This window comes from Apaloderma vittatum, unplaced genomic scaffold, assembly GCF_000703405.1.
Source record: "Apaloderma vittatum isolate BGI_N311 unplaced genomic scaffold, ASM70340v1 scaffold7843, whole genome shotgun sequence".
Classification (NCBI taxonomy): domain Eukaryota; kingdom Metazoa; phylum Chordata; class Aves; order Trogoniformes; family Trogonidae; genus Apaloderma; species Apaloderma vittatum.
This window is the reverse complement of record NW_009706336.1, coordinates 3,476-19,844: the sequence shown is the minus strand read 5'-3', so window position 1 is coordinate 19,844 and position 16,369 is coordinate 3,476. Positions and strand designations below refer to the sequence as shown.

Genomic DNA, 16,369 nt, shown 5'->3' with positions numbered 1-16,369 from the left:
CGTGCCCGCTTTGTTAGGAAAGGGGCTGCTGCTCAGAGCCCCCAAAACGTTGCTGGAGTGAAGTTTCCAGCTGAGCCTTGAAACACTTCTTATTAGGCTGTATTTCAGCTTTTGGACTTTTGGACTCTGTAAAGTAGGTGCAGCTTTCTTTTGCGAGAAAGATCTATTTGGTTGGAGTTTTTTTAAAATAATTATTTCCTGTATTAAACACGTGGTAGCATTTAGCTGTCACAATTTACCTTCAGAATTATCTGATTTTTCTCCAGTAGGTGTTGCCACCAACAAGGGCAATAGAGGGAGCTCGGTTTTGTGCACCCTTTTAATTAGACCCACGACGTAGCAGTATGAACACAGGACAATGAATTCTCGCTCTCTTGGATGACAAGTCAGCTGAAATGTGATACTTCTTCAGTATGGCCAACTCTATTGTTTTTTAATCTTTTTTTTTAAAATTATAAAACTCTTCTACTAACGTGATGCTACGTTTATCTTGCAAAGCTCTAGAGGAGATCACAGAAGCATTTGGAGTATGAAGCATACCTGGAGTGTGAACCTTTTGAAGGGTTCCTGTTGGCAGAGTTCAGGAGAGCTTAATTCTAAATAACTATTAATATGCACATGAAATCAGTTGGGGATTATGCTTCGATGCTTGAGTCAGTCAATAGATTAATTTATACAGTTACGTTTAAAGTTATACTGGGTCTTGGCAGTATCTCAGCTCCTCACATCACAACGTGGTTACAATAAGCAACATTTTACAGTTCTGGAGGTTCTCCGTGGTGTCGAAATACTAAAGAACCCATTTACTTGTGTCTTGTTGCGTAGATGGCCATCACTGCTGAAGTACTACAGCCACACGGACGGTGTCAGCTGGCTTGAAGAGTACAAAGCACGGCACAACGCTGGTCTAGAAGCCCAGAGAATTGTAGCTTCGTTCTCAAAAAGATTCTTTTCAGAACACGTAAGTCGTTGTCTCTGTGTATGTGCAACATCCTCGCTTGTTGCTTAGTACTTTTTATTAGTTAGTCTTTGTCTTCACATCTTTTTAAAGTTGGTATTTCCTCGCTTTGCCTGAAAATGACCAGCCAAAAGGCAAGAGCGAGTTCAAAATCCAGAGGTCCAGAGCCCTGCGTGTCACATTCAGCAGTTCCCGCCACAGCTTTAAAAGCTCTTTGCTCGTTGACAAAGTTCAGGGAACTTTTGTAGGACCAGGGCTTTGTTGACACACGCCACAGCCTGCAGGTTTATCTCGCTGCAGGCCTCATGTAAGGATACGTTCTGCGAGTCGTCGGGAGTCGTTTGAAAACAAGATTGAGACGCAATAGGTTCACTGAATTGCAAAGTGCATTATTTAATATATATCTAATATTTAATAACTGTGACGCCAAGATGCTTTTGCCTTCGGTGTGCAGATGCACTCTCTCAGAGAGACTTAATTGCACGTGGAACAACAGTTTATTTCATGGTCTCTTCACTTAGTGGATGGGTTTGGGCTAACTGATGGGTTTGGATCAGCCTGAAATTCTGTGAAATGGGTGTAAGTGCAATCTTAGACATCTTTACAACGTTAATGATTCTATGGTTCTATAAATGCTGCCCATAACTTTGGCTGAATCAAAAAGTTCACATTAAAGAGCCACCCTTCTGTGGCTCCTTTATGAATACATTGTGGTCCAGTAGAGAATTCATCAAAGATGTAAGAGACCCATGTTGAGATCTTCTTATCTTTAAGCAAGGCTTAGCACCTCACCCCAGGAGAAAAAGGCGATGGGGCCAGTAGGGTATTTGGAGATGCCTTAAAAACAAAACAAAACAAAAGAATTAAATTGAGTTTGAGACTTTTAATGGCATTATATTCTTTTGGGAAGAGTCTCTTTTGCTCTGCATAATTCATTGTCTGGTTTGGCAGGTCCCCTGTGATGGATTCAGTGACATTGAGACTCTCGGGTGCCCAAGTCATTTTTTTGAGGATGAACTGATGTGTATCCTTAACATGGAAGGAAGGTAAGGAAAGGAGGGGTTAGAAATGTGAGGAATTTTTCCAGTCAGGAAGTACTGCTGTGTGTTTAATTTCGGAACAAATTTAATATTCCCAGAAGAAAGCTTATAAGCTATGCTACAAGAAGGATGTCCTCTGGCTTTGTGTTGCTGTTTGTTGCTTGTTTCCTTGCAGACTCTCGACACCTCTCAGGACACGTTCCGTGTACCCTCTTCCCTGCGTAGTCTTGGCTTCAGGAGTTCCCATCCTTGTGTTCCTTTTTTATTTAAACTTGGGTTGATTTGCTGAACCAATTTGCAGGATGAGGCCGCAGCACCGGAGGGAAGCAGGAATACTCGAGGATTGTCACCGTGAACCCCTGTATTGTGAAACTACAGCTTTGTTTGGTATTTTTTCCGTGTTGCTTTTCTGAGCTGTGGTAGGTTAGTTCAGTTTTTGTCCCCAAACAAACAACTGAGTTTAATTCAGCCACTGTAAATTATTCAGATGGGTGAAATGCCAAGCAGGTAAATAAAATTTCTGGTTTGCATCTGCCTAGGTATTTTCATCGCTGTGGTGAACACTGGGCAAGGTGAATAAGCTTTCCTTGAAGGTTTTTTCTGCTGGTAGCATATAAACCATGCTGATATTACTGTGATACAAAGCAGCGATAAATTGCTCTTAATGGAGTCTAATAGCCTTGATTAAAGGAACTGTTAGTAGAGCTTGAAAAAACCAAACGGGAATGGCAATCATCTCATTTTTGCTTTTTCACATCCCTTTTATTACCTTCTCTCTTTGAACTGGGACTAAACATCTCTCATTTTACAATTGGTTAAAAAGCTGTTGAGCCTCTGCACTGGCCAAATGCCTCCCCCATAAAGCAGAATTGATGCTAATTACACCCTGATTAAGCTGTAGTCGTTGCCATTCAGGAGCATTAGGCTAAATCATCTCCCTGGAGGGTAGCCTGATAAAGCAGTTGTCCCGGTTGAGCATCCCAATTTATTGGAAGAGGATAAAATGTTATGAGGTTTGATTATTCTCCTGTCCAGTCGGATGGAGAAGGCTGCAGTCTGGAGGAGAGGAAATTGGAAAGAGTTTTGGGTTTTTTTGAAGAAGGCAACTGGACTAGTTTTAAACATGTGGCAAGGGCAGAGCCTGGGAATCAGTAGAATTCTGGCTTTGTTAGTTTGGAATTTGAAGGAGCTTTACTATGAAAGCTGTAGAGTTTTGGATGCTGTGATCTGCTGACCAGTTGTTGATCTGTTCCTGCTTTTTCAGAGCAACAGAGGTCTCTTTTCCTCCAGATATTTTTTTTTTCTTAATTTGTTTTCTTTTAAATACTGGTCCTGCATTCACGACCCTCAGCGATTTCTTTTTAGTGCTGAGAGGATACTTTAAGGTTGATTCTGCCTAGAGGGATCCAGGTAGACAGAGGGAATAAAATAAATAGGAATAAAATACAGGATTTTATCAGATACTCCTGAGCTACTTTAATTAGGATCCGTGTTGCTTCCCATGATGCTGTATCTTCTCAAAATTATATATTAGTGATAAGATACAAATCAGAGATGATAGAAGCGATGTTTTGCAAGTGTCTTACATTGTAGGTGTTTTGATGACGAATTTCCTCTTAACACTTGCCTTTTTGGTTGACGCTTTGCTGCTGGTATTGTCAGACTTGTTTAGAAAAGCAACGGTCTCCGTTGTAAACCTGCGTTCCCTGGAAAAGTTGAGTCGCATGTTCACCCTTAAAGTGCTTCTTTAGGGCAATACTGCTTTTTGTATTTAAATATGCAGGAAAGGTCTCACCTGGAAGTACTATGCAAAGAAAATTCTCTACTTTCTACGGCAACAGAATATATTAAAAAATCTGAAGGAATATCTTCAACGCCCGACTGATCGGCAGTCGTTTTTGGAGGGTAAGTCTTTTGACAGAAATCCTGCGTAGAGCAGCTAGTGACAGCTTAACGTCATTGTCCTTGTACTTGGAAAGATCCTTCCTTGCTTATATTTCAACCAGCCCTTGGACAATGATTCAGAATTAAGTTTGGGGTTTTGATGTACCCAGAATTCTTAAAATCCTGCAGCAGTTGCACAGTGTTGCATCAGAATCTCAGGACTGCGTTAGCTTCTGATGGTGCTGCTTGTGTAATTGCCCGCGGACAGATGAGCTGAAAAACAGCAGAGAAGACGTTCAAACGCTTGTGTTTCAATCCAGATGTATTGAGGAAGTCAGCAGTAGCTCAGCGTCCTACTTAGCTGACATTGCAGAAGATTTTTAACTATGAATACGGCCTGACAGACCAGCTGATCTGATTGCCAGTCTGCTCCCTACTGTCTCCTTTCCCAGGAGCTTCTCAAATAAGGGCAGGGAGCAAGCTGTAGGCAGGGGGAATTGCGGTCGCGGCTCATAGCCTGCACACTGTGGCGTTCTCTTGAGAGCTGGGGTGTTGAAGCTGTGCGGTGTAGTGTTGGGCAGTGGATGGAAATTGAATCAGGAAGGCACCTGGTATGAAGGAAGAAAAGGCTTTTTTGCAATTCATGTCCTCGATCTGGTGGATTATGCTCTTCTTCAAGCTTCTTATGGAGAAGATAGCTGTTTGAATGAGACAAAAGCTGCCAGTGTCTGTAGAAGAGTCCCTTACTCTGAGTATATACCTCAAAAATGTTGTGCGAAAGAGGCTCTGACACCAAAGCTGGTTTTTTGTTGGTGGCTGTAGGCTTTCAAGAAGGGACCGTATTAGGGCAAGAAGGAAAGCCGAAAGTGGCTTTTTCTGGAAACGATTGAGACTGGTCACAAATATTTGTCTGTCATGGAGGTGCTGTTAGAGCACCAACAGGTAGTCCTGGGGGAAATTTCACCTGGCCAGCCTGGACCACTTTGGAGGGTGAAGACACAACTTGTGTCCAGGCTAAAATCCCGGCATGCTGGCCTGTTGCAGAGGTGCTGACAAAGCAACATAGAAAAATGGAAGAGGTATGATCCATGCAAAATTCTTGCAGGTGAACGCATGGAGGCTTTGGAATGAGCAGTGGTGGCAGGGTGAGAAAGAAAAGGTTCTGAGAAAGGGCTGGGTTTTTTTTCCTGTTTGAAGTTTAGCAGAAGAGAACTTGGGCAAAAGGAAAATGAAAATCTGTTCTGTTATAGTGGATTTCTGACATGAAGATGGAGAGCAGGCGTGGAAGGGAAAGATGAATGTAGTGGAAGAGGACATGATGACCAAGAATGATAGCTATGGAGGATGTGGCAGGAAGAAATCAGAACTAAAGCAGAAGTGGAGATTGTTTGAGGCTCTGAATTAAAAACCATTATGAATTGGGAGGATGCCAAGAGATGCGCTGTGACCGGAGAGTTGGTTGCTTAAGCCTAGTCTAGCAGTGTAGCTGCTGAATGTTCAAGATTGTTGCTTTCCCCTTCAGGATGGAATACTGAATTTAACTGGTATTTATCATTATTCTTTGCAGTTTATGTGATAAGTCCTGTGCATGACTGCGAATTTTAAATAGAAACTCATGTTCTGCAGTCGCTTGCCGCATGCGTGGAATTTAGAGTAGATAAAACTAAGCAAAGGAAAAAAAAAAAAAACCAAACTGAAGCCCTGTTTCTTATGTAGTTTGTTTTTTCCAGGCGCTGTTTTAATTGACCAATACTGTAACCCGCTGTCGGACATCTGCTTAAAAAGCGTCCAGGCGCAGGTGGATGATATCACAGATAAAGTGCGCAAAGTCCTGCGGACGAAAAATCCAAGGCACCCCAGCGTGGCTTCCAAGGCAGGTACTGTACAGAAACACATGCTCTCCTGTCTCCTGCAGAGCGTTTTTACAAGTCTAGATCCAGGCAGGCAAGGTGAAACGACTGCTGAATTCTTGCACCTTCATCCCCTTCGAGCGTACTCTGACAGAAACACATGCTCTCCTGTCTCCTGCAGAGCATTCTTACAAGTCTAGATCCAGGCAGGCAAAGTGAAACGGCTGCTGAATTCTTGCACCTTAAAGAGCTGCTGTTCTTCATCCCCTTCGAGCGTACTCTGATGTTTGCTGAAACCTTTGTTCAGGAAACAGCTGTTTGTTCTGGGGATAGAATAACCCAGGGTTGTCTGTTCATCTCATACTGCCTAAGCAAAAAGGACTGGGGGAGCTTTTTTGCTTTTTTTCCCTTCATTTATCTGTGGAGTCTTAAGTAGTCACAATACCTGTAGCAAAGCTGTGGGACAGAGGATCAACCTCTTTTCCTCTGCAAGGCAGGACTGGGGGAGCTTTTTTGCTTTTTTTCCCCTTCATTTATCTGTGGGGTCTTAAGTAGTCACAATACTTGTAGCAAAGCTGTGGGACAGGGGCTCAACCTCTTCTCCTCTACAAGAGTCAGAAAGTCACCAGCACTAGAAAAGGTACGTGCTTTAACATCTGCAAAAGTCAGGCAGAGTCTTACTCCTTGGTTTTTTAAGTGACATCTTTCAAAGTGACGTCTTTCAAAGAGAGACTGAGCCATCTGGCTGGTCAACTCCAGCCGGTCTCTGGACTATCCAAATTGACATGAATCTCTTGTGTTCTCAGTCCATATGAAGAATTTTGGTAGAAGATTCATTGCATGAAGGCTCAGTACACTTGTTTTTATTTCTTTGCCTGTCTTTTTAGGAGAGATCCTGGTTCCAGAAGTGGAGCTTCAGCGTCAGGTACTCGATGCGATGAATTGTGTCCTGTATGAGCAGTTAAAATACAAAGGGAATGAACTGGATTACTATAACTCCCTGAATTCATACATTCACCAGGTACGTGTGTGTTAGGGGAAGGCTGCAAGGCTTGAGACATTCTCTTTGTGGTGTTTATTTGTCCAAGTATCGTCACACAAATAATTCTCTCTGAGGAACAAGTTGCTGTAAAGTCAGTATGACTTCTAGTGCACATTCTGTCAAGTTGGTGTATTTTCATTTGTGAAATCAAACCTTGGGGGTTTGTGTTTTTCTTAATATCTCACCTATTTTTATCCCCCAGGTTTTGATCCGCAGAACAGGAATCCCCATCAGTTTGTCTGTCCTTTATTTAACAATTGCCAGGCAGCTGGGAGTCAAACTGGAACCGGTCAACTTCCCTAGCCATTTTCTGCTGCGATGGTGTCAAGGAAAAGAAGGGTACGTGACCTGCTGAATTTTGAAGATGTGTCCACAGTAATAAAAGCCGGAACGCATTTACAGCTCCAGACCTATACCAGAATATTTAATTAGTTCCCATCCGTAATTATAACCTACACAGAGGAAACATTCAGACCTCTAAAACAGTTTTCCCAGAGCTCAGCTCTGTTGCTGCTGAGTGGTAACCGATTTCCTGAGTGTGGAATAATATCAACCATGAGGTAATCTTTCTCTTAAGAAAATGATGAAAAACTTGAGAAGAGGTAAAGAGGTGCTGATTTCACTTAATACAAAATTTCACTTAATACAAAACTTCACTTCGTACAAAACAGTTGACAGAGGCCAGTGCTGTTTTTCTGTGCTGTCACGCACACTTTTTAATTCTCTGAGTCAGTGCAGAACACATATTTGACCGGATCGCAATCCGTTTACAGAAGTCTGTATTTTGTGAATGACATCAGCAGTCCAGTTCAGAGCCATAGTTTTGTCTGTATGTGCCTCTTTTGACATGAGGCTTCAGGTGCTGTATGCCTGGGCTCTGCTGCACTTTTCATGCAGAGTTTTAGTATAATCTAGCAATAGATAGCAGCAAACCTGGAAAAATCTGAAGCAAAGAACTGGTGTGACTGAGTAAAATGTCCCTTTAGTTTCTCTGTCTTCTCTCATGTGTGCTTGTCTGAAGAAGGTAGGAGAGCGAAGGTACCAGATAATCTCTTTATAGGAGGGGGCTGAGGTACGAATGATGTTTGTTTTACAAAGAAGCTTGAGGGAAAGACAGAACTAGGTAATCCTGCTCTACCATGAGACCTGTCATCACAGTTGGATTTCCTCGTTATTCCATTATAGAAGCACAGATATTTTTGACTACACCTACATTGACGCCTTTGGGAAGGGGAAGCAGCTGACGGTGAAGGAGTGCGAGTACCTCATCGGCCACCATGTAACAGAGGAGTTCTATGGAGTGGTGACTTCAAAAGAGGTCCTGCAGCGCATGGTGGGGAATCTCTTAAACCTTGGCAAGCGGTGAGTTCGGAGAGAGTCATTCGGCCTGTGGTAAAAAGGGCCCAGAGTGTACTGGGTGCATATCTGATACTGCTTCTTCACGGTGTCTGAGTGCTTTAAAAAGGTGTCAGTCGTCCCAGGGGATCTTGAAAATCCTGTATGTCACGTTGCATTAGCTACTTGCTTTCCATCGCCTGCGGCAGTATCGTGTGGAAAGAAGAATATTTAGTAAAACTAGTTCCCCTCCAGAAAATGGATAGATAATTCTTTTTTTTCTTTCTGAAAAGCTGGTAAGGACTGTCCACCATTCCCTTGAGAGCAGAGGCCTTCATTATGGTCTGGTAAGCACAAGCCAAATGAGCAGTTTCAGAGATGCCATTGGTTTGTAGAAAATCTGGTTTTATTTTCAAATGCCCCCCAATAATCACTTCCCCAAGTAGCCACAGACAGAAATCGCAGTGAAAGGATTACTTTAGGTATAATTAAGCTAGGGAAACAAAAACAGATTTCAAAAGAAAATGGCTGGGAGAGTGAATTCTCTGGTTAGGACCACGCACAGTACCGGAGAAGTGGGAGGGTAGAGTCTGACGGCTGAGTAGCATTTTTCCTTCTGAGCAGGCCGTTGGGCGTGACGAGTGACAGTCAGTGCTGGAGTCACTTTTATTAAATGAGCATGCATCCTTTTTTGGTGACTATCCCTGCACATCAGAGTACCGGGTTGAAGAGCTAGCCTTACAGCTGAGTTTCTTTTTTGCTGGCAGAGAAAGCACTGATCAGTCTTACCAGCTCTTGAGAGACTCGTTGGATCTGTACCTGGCCATGTATCCGGACAATGTGCAGCATCTAATGCTCCAGGCTAGGTTATACTTCCACCTGGGAATCTGGCCAGAAAAGGTACCTCGTTACATTTTCTGATAGGCTAAGTGCTATTAACGCAAATCTATTGACTTTTTTTTTTTTTTTTACTACATCAGCTTGTGTTACAGTCCGCCACAAGTTGTTTCTGTAATAAATGCGATTGAACGAGTTACTGCGTTTCAGAGAATCAATTCCTACCGTGTGAAGCAGGGAAACAAGGATGATTCTTGCTTGCCTTGCCGTAGGGGAGACTGGTGAGCAGCCCCAAGTCTGAGTCACAATTTATGATTTACTGCCCAAGTCTGACAGCTTATCTTGTCACCAGGAGAGTGGACTTTTGAGAACTTTCTGTTTGGTGTCTGCCTAGACTGTAGCAGTGGTGGTAGAACTCTTGCTAAACTCATGTAAAAGGAGCAGTGACCTTATCAGAAAACTTGCAGGAAGTTTCTTTCTCTGAAACCTTAGCCACACAATCAGCAGCTCTTGCGAAAAAGCAACGTAACATTCCTGTCCTTGGGATTCTTTTTTAATATCACCATGAGCTTAGCAACTCAAGTCCTGCTGTTTGTGAATGTGGGGAAGAAGGTGCCAAGACTTAGAAGTTGTCTGGGTCGTCTGCATCAGGGAAGGCACAGGGAAAGAAGCATGTAAATCAAAAACGCCGAAAGATCTTCCATCCCCCTTCGGGCCATCAGTGATGTGTTCGTAAAGCACCAAGGCTTTATGTACTTGAATTTTGCTGTCTCTCAGAACAAGTAAGACAACCCCCTGGCCGAGTTTTACATGTAGTTTCTCTGCACCATGTTGCCAGTTTCGATGAAAACGTGCAAATGTGGACTTTGTGTCCTCGTATGCATCCGGTTGTTCAAGGCTTATTGGGTAGGATTGTAGCTAGAAGTCTGCCAGATCTAGGGGAAGTGGTACGAAATCTTAAAAGTCAAGCAGAGCTACACAGAATGTTTGCAAGTAACAGGGAATGAAGTTGCCAGCTGCCAGTGGCAGCTGTGGTCACTGTGCCAAGTCCAAATCCCTTTCTGTAGGATTTTCAGGATTTGTCACATCCTTCTTAAGATGCTAGCGAGAGAATTAAGAGGTGGCCGAGAAGCCTGAACTGTGTTTTTTCTCCTACCTAATTACTCACTGGTTCTTTCTCTGAATTTATTTTCTTCACCTCCTGGCTGATGTCCATGCTCAGTAGCTTGAGATTTCTATTCCTCTTCTGCTATTGCTGCTCTGAACTTAGAGCGACCAAAATTTCCATCATGTGATCAAGGAGACAATCCTTGAGGATAGCGTGGGCCAGATTCTGACAGTGCTTGAAGTATTTGATGTTGGGATGTGTCTGTCTTTTTCTCAACTTGTTTAGACAACACTTTTGATAAAAGCAAGGGAAAATTAAAAAAAAAAAAAAGAGTAAAACTGCATTGCCTGCCACTGGCAAACTTGGCAGCAGATGCTCTGACAGTGTGCCAGAGGGTGTTGGTAGGCAGGTGTTCTGGATCTACAGGATTTGTTGCTTTGAGAGCACTCGTAGACTTAGTGTTCGTGAGTCATCCTGAAACTGTCAGGTTCTCTCTCTCGTTTCACTCTCGCATGGTCTAGCACCACAGAGGTTATTTGCGTTTCCTTCTCTGCTGCCCTGTTCTACCTCTGCCAGGCTGCCACAGACGTGCCGAGGAGCTGTTTTAAACGAAAATGTTCTCGAGTACAGCAGAGATCACGTGGCATCACTTCGCAGCAGCGGGTTGCGAGACTAGCAACGGCGTTCTCTCAACTTTTCAGAAACCTTCGAACGGTCTCGGCAGCGGCCTATGGTTGCAATATGTGGCACGGTTAGCTTGTAGGATTTAATTTTAAGAAGTTACTGTGCTCAGCAGTGCCTTTCCTTGGGAGTAGGGAGCTTTACAAGTGGAAAAAGGAGTGGACTGTTGGCAGTTTCCCCGGGCTAAGCAAGTGCGAAGAACTCCTTGGGGGCGTATAGCTAGAGCAAAGTTTCTCAATCCTGTGTGGAAAACTCCTGTGGCGGATTTCTAGACCCAGCTAACTTGGGAAATAATCTGTATGTATTTGTAAGTGCTGGACAGCCACAGAGACTTGCTCTCAATCTGTCTGTTTGGTTTGGTTGCCGAAGGTTCTGGACATCTTGCAGCATATCCAGGCTTTGGATCCATCCCAGCACGGTGCCGTCGGGTACTTGGTTCAACATACCCTGGAGCATATTGAGCGTCGGAAGGAGGAGGTGGGACCCGAGGTGAAGCACCGCTCGGATGAGAAGCACAAAGAGGTCTGCTTTTCCATCGGGCTGATTATGAAACACAAGAGGTGAGCTCTTCAAAACCATCCCCACGTTAGCAGGCTGAACCGTAACGGTGAACGTGGAAGTGTTTGGCAGTGATGAGAGGTGTGATTTTGTCTGCAAGGAGGTACCGGGGATGGAAAAAGCCAGGCACGTGCATCTGTGCCGTATTGCCTCATAGACAAATGGGAACGGCCGTGTCAGTCTTTTGAGGGAGCGAGGGTACTCACTGCTGTGAGTTTTTGAGGTGACTTGTCTGAATCATCATATATGACACAGGTAAAATTGCCAGCTCTTGTGGAAACATCAGTTATTGGTTAAAGAGGCACTGAAGAACAGGATTGACTTCAAAAAAAAAGATTTTAAGGTTGCTAAGATGGCTTGTGGGTCTTTCCCTGCACTTGTATTACCTGCTCTTCCTGTGTTGCACAGAGGCTTTGTGCTCCTGCCTGTGCCACCAGAGTGACATGCCAGCCCTGTGTTGCTTCGGCCGCTCCTCCAGCCCAGCAAGATCTCTGGAGTGTATTTTAAGGGTGTCAGCAGTGACAGTTTTATTACCTTACAATTGATCTTGTAAATAATCTGAAAACAACAATGGCTTTGTGTCCAGGAGTTCAGTAGTGGGATTACCATGTCTGTGTGCTGGGCACAGAAGTGATTGCACAGTGCAGGAGGGTGGTTGATTCTCTCCCCGTTTCTTGTCTCCTCTTCTCCTTGTTGCTGACTTGCAGCCTCTTTCCTGTTTTTATTTCTTGCTCACATTTAGTTTTCCTTTGTCCTCAGCTGTTTGTTCCTGTCCATTTACCCAATCACTCCTGGTCATTTCCCTCCCACCTCAAAATGCAAATACGAACGCACACAATCTTTCTGAATTTTTTTTTTTAACTCCTGTTGCTATCCGTGTGCCAACTCGTGGGATGTTCCTATCCTGTTTGTGCTGTATTAGTCTTGAGAAGAAAGAGCTGGCTCGGAAGTTTTCGCAGTCTCTGTGCATTTTTTATTATTCTTTTTTTAATTAGATATGGCTATAACTGCGTGATTTACGGCTGGGATCCCGCCTGCATGATGGGCCATGAATGGATACGAAATATGAACGTCCACAGCCTTCCACATGGTCCCCACCAGCCTTTCTACAACGTGCTGGTGGAAGATGGCTCTTGCCGATACGCTGCTCAAGGTGAGCAGGAGTCTCCCGTGTTTACTCTCTGCTTAGAAGTACGTTAGGAGAAAGGGATGTTGAAGTGATTCAAGTATGAAATGTAAACTCTAAGTAAAGGTTGAGATAGGTGGGAAAACGATCTTGAATCACAGCCTGCTTTGTTTGCTCTCCGTGAAAGAAGTACCACTGGGAATGAACATTAAGGACCACGCTGGTGTAATCTGTGTTTTGGATGCGATTGGTTTTACGGCATAAACTGCGATTGCTGCTTTCAAAAGAAGTCTGAAGGTCTGTCAGCAGCTCCTCGTCGTTGAAGCTGAAGCTGTGCTTTGGCAGGACCTAGAAGAGGCTTTGCTTGTCAGGGCGTGGTTCTGGGCAGCTGTCATCGAGAGGCTGTGTGTGCCAAGATCCCGGAGAGCACAGGTTGATAAGAACGGGACAAAAATGAATGTCTCTTTCCACATGGGAAGAGGTGGAGAAGTCACTATCTCCCATTCTTTATTCACCATACCATAAGAAAGGAAATCCTTGTCCAATGATCAGAATGTGAGGTTGGAGAAAGGAAGAAGTAAAAAGAAAAATACGTCTGTAACTCCGTACTTTGTGAACAGAGCGTTTCTTTGCCTCACGATTACTCTTCTCCTTGCGATCTGGAGGCGTCCCATCCAGCTGGCAGGGCAGCTGCACAGCCTCACTGTGTTTTGCTAAGAGAAGTTGTGGAAGCTGCTGAGGGGGAATGCTGAACAAAAATGCAGCTCAGCTCGTTCGCTAGGGAGTGCTCCCTGGCACATTCTGGTCCCACACGTGAGATCAAGTGGTGGTTTTACTGGAGGGGACACTCCTGCCTTTGTAGATTTAAAGTGCAGGTGTTTCTTGCTCTTCTGAGAGTTACTTTATATTCAGGAGTCCAAAAGATGAAGTGGGGCAGGGTATGTTGTAGCTCAGCCTTATGGCTTCTGTTAGGCAGTACTTGGCCTCTCAGAGAGTTGTATAAACCAAAAATTCTTGTGTGCCATGGGTTGGTATTAAAATACCAACTAATCAGATAATTGTCCACTGTGTCGCTGGGGCTGAGTCATCTCTTACATCTTTTGTCTAATCATTCATAAAGAAGTATCTTGCTAGTTCCAGAGCACAGGGTATTGGAGCCGAGCTGTAGGTTGACGGCATCATCTCTGTGGCATCCAAGTGTTCTGATACTGCTAGAGAAAACTGAAGGGTTTGTTCTTGCTTGCTGAACTCTTGCTGCCTGGCTGTCGGGTATCCCCTCTAAAATTCATCCTCAGGTCATTTGGGGAGTATTTTGTAACGTATTGACCTGGCTTTGTGGAGGGAATGGTAGTTTTGTACTGAAAGACTCTTAAACAAATCTGCATGCAAATTTTTAGCTAACCAGCTCAGAAATAACCTTGTTATAGGTAACCGCACCTCAGTTTGAGTCCTTCCTGTAAATTCGTAGGTTGAGCTGAAGCTAATTCCAAAACACCTGTTTCCTACAGCGAGTTTGGTGTCTGCCTGTCCGCTCTTGTCTCTCTCGCTTGCTTTGTAGCAGACAGGCCGGGTTTCTGCAGCTCAGAACTGCCAGTCAGCACGTTTCTCAGGCTCCCCACCTAGTGCTGAACTCGCTCCTCTCAATCTCTTCCCCCCTGCCAGCTCCTGTTTCATCACCGTGTTTTTCCCTTTGTATACAGCTCACTGCTCAGCCGTGCTTCTGTGCAGCAGATTGGAGTGTAAATTGTTTTCCGCAGTGGTGCAGTATGTGAAGAAGGTACTTTGCAAGCCTGTAGGGCTGCACCGGCCCACCGGGGTGTAGAACACTCTTGTGCTTTTGGCTGCACATGCCGACGTACAGTAGCTTCAAAGAGTGTGAACTGATACGACTTGCGTGTGCTCTCTGTAGTGAACTGAACGGGTTCTGAGACAGAGAAATTATTCCTGAATGATGTTCTCTACATCCCATCTTGTTCCTGCCCTGCAGATAAGTCAGACTTTGGGATGTAGGCAGCTGTGGTTTCTACCTGTCTGTCTGGCACCATGAGAGAAGAGATAACATTATTTGGGGATTGCGGCGGGGCACCCGCACGTGTGATTTGCTGCTGGGCTGCCTCCCAGCCTCGCTGCTGGGAACAAAGGGGCCCTCAGTGCGGGTGCTTCTGCGTTGTTCTAACACTTGTGCTTCGCTGGGTTATCTTTCAGTAGAGAGGAGGTGCTCTGGGAAAGAACCAACAGGCTCTTCTTGGGGACTTCCTCTTAACTTTGGGAAATTTGGGTTTAGGAGAGTTAATTTTGTAGCACGAGACATGCTTGAAAACCAGGCTGGTGACTTAGAGCAAGAGAGCGCTGGACTCCTCTGCCAGCACAACCTCATGCAGTTGGCCTCACCTTGGAGCGCTGGAGAAGGATCTCTCCTAGAAACTGAGCCCTCGTGGGACTTGAGGGGTCAGAGCTCAGCGCAGCAGCTTCTCCTTGTGCTTACACCCACAGAGTGGGAGCAGGTCTTGCTTCTCTAACCTAATGCCGAACAGTGTGGTCTCAGGCATAAAATAGTTTTCCTGTGACTAGTAAATGGGGTCAGCATCACTTAGATGAGACGCCGTGAGCAGTTGTGCCAGTATTCTGTGCATATTTGCCTCAATTAGGATTTTTTTGTCTTTAAAGCATCAAGAGGTGCCGTTTCTAGAGACAATAACAAGAGTTGAGAGAGGCGCAGGATTAGTAAATCCTTGTAACAGGGTGTTTCATGTGGTGCTAACTGAGTCTTTCCTTACCTGACAGAGAACCTGGAATACAACTCTGAGCCTCGGGAGATCCCTCACCCTGACATCGGCCGCTATTTCTCAGAGTTTACCGGCATTCACTACCTAGCAAATACTGAGCTAGAGATTCGGTACCCGGAGGATTTGGAGCTCACACGTGCCACAGTCGAGAAGATCTACAGTTCAGGCAAGGAGTGAACCCAGAAGGCATCACGAGGACAGAAGCAGCTGGAGTGTAGCTTTACCCTCTTTGCGAAACTTGCACGGAAGGCGAGTTTGGGGACAATCCTTTGGCTTGATGCATTGAACTTTGTAACTGGTGCTACAGCATCTTTCCGTTGCCTGCCTGCCCGTTCTGGCCCAAACGCACAGGGACGTGTCGGTAGCTGAGGCCAAGCGTACGGATCTCGTGGGACCGGTGGCACTGGGAAGCGCGATGTCCTTTGGAAGGATTCACACGTACTGTTCCTTCTGGGATTGTCTTGCTTAGAAGGTCGACACGGTGAGATCCCTGGTGTGGAACGTGGAAGAAGCTCCTCTTCCAGAGAAGGAAACTGCTTGTCTTTGCAGTGTTGTCGCGTTCGTTGTTTGGTTTTGTTGTTTCTTTTACTTTTAAATGTATATCTCATGCAGGTGATAGTTTTTAAAGTCTCTTACGTTTCACCGTTGTCTTCTCCGGTTTGAATTTTTGGTCAAAAATGTTGCTTCACCTCTGTAATCTGATTGTTCGTAGAGCTGCTGTTTGAATATCCTTACAGGCCTGGGAAGGAGCCTCCTCAACAACACCAGCAGCAGCTTGGCTGCCGAGGGTGTCGAGCGTGGTGGTAACAGAGGTCCAGCCGGCCACCTCGCGGGCAGTGCAGACTCTCTTAATGCCCAAGATGAGCTTCTAGCCCTTTTCCACACCTGCTGAGCACACTCAGTCCATGTTCTTACCTTGTTTTTTCCATCTGTTCATCGTATATGTCCGAGGCAGGATCTGTGGCACGACCGTGAGCGCTCCCGGGATGATTCTGAACCTCGTGGCGCTGTTTCACAAAATGCTTGAGGTCGATGCTGAAATGACTTTGACGTGTGGGGAGCTTCCACTCGCTGCAGTCTCCGATCTGTAGGTATTTATGCAATACAGTGGAATCGTGACTGGAAACTGGCCAACCCTGGAGTCAGCCAAACTGTGCGTGGAAG

At 44.9% G+C, this 16,369-nt stretch overlaps 1 protein-coding gene across 1 annotated transcript in view; it reads left to right on the top strand.

Moving 5' to 3' along the window:
• FBXO21 (F-box protein 21) overlaps positions 1-15,507 on the top strand; it is a gene marked incomplete at its 5' end in the record, with an annotated part of 16,275 nt that extends 768 nt beyond the window's left edge. The window contains 11 exons of the mRNA XM_009865739.1: positions 826-961; positions 1,910-2,004; positions 3,782-3,903; positions 5,613-5,759; positions 6,620-6,753; positions 6,977-7,113; positions 7,960-8,136; positions 8,877-9,009; positions 11,105-11,295; positions 12,289-12,446; positions 15,204-15,507. Of these exons, the coding sequence (XP_009864041.1) occupies positions 826-961; positions 1,910-2,004; positions 3,782-3,903; positions 5,613-5,759; positions 6,620-6,753; positions 6,977-7,113; positions 7,960-8,136; positions 8,877-9,009; positions 11,105-11,295; positions 12,289-12,446; positions 15,204-15,382 (1,609 nt within the window). The remainder of the gene's footprint in view (positions 1-825; positions 962-1,909; positions 2,005-3,781; positions 3,904-5,612; positions 5,760-6,619; positions 6,754-6,976; positions 7,114-7,959; positions 8,137-8,876; positions 9,010-11,104; positions 11,296-12,288; positions 12,447-15,203) is intronic.
• Between the last annotated feature and the right edge of the window lie 862 nt (positions 15,508-16,369).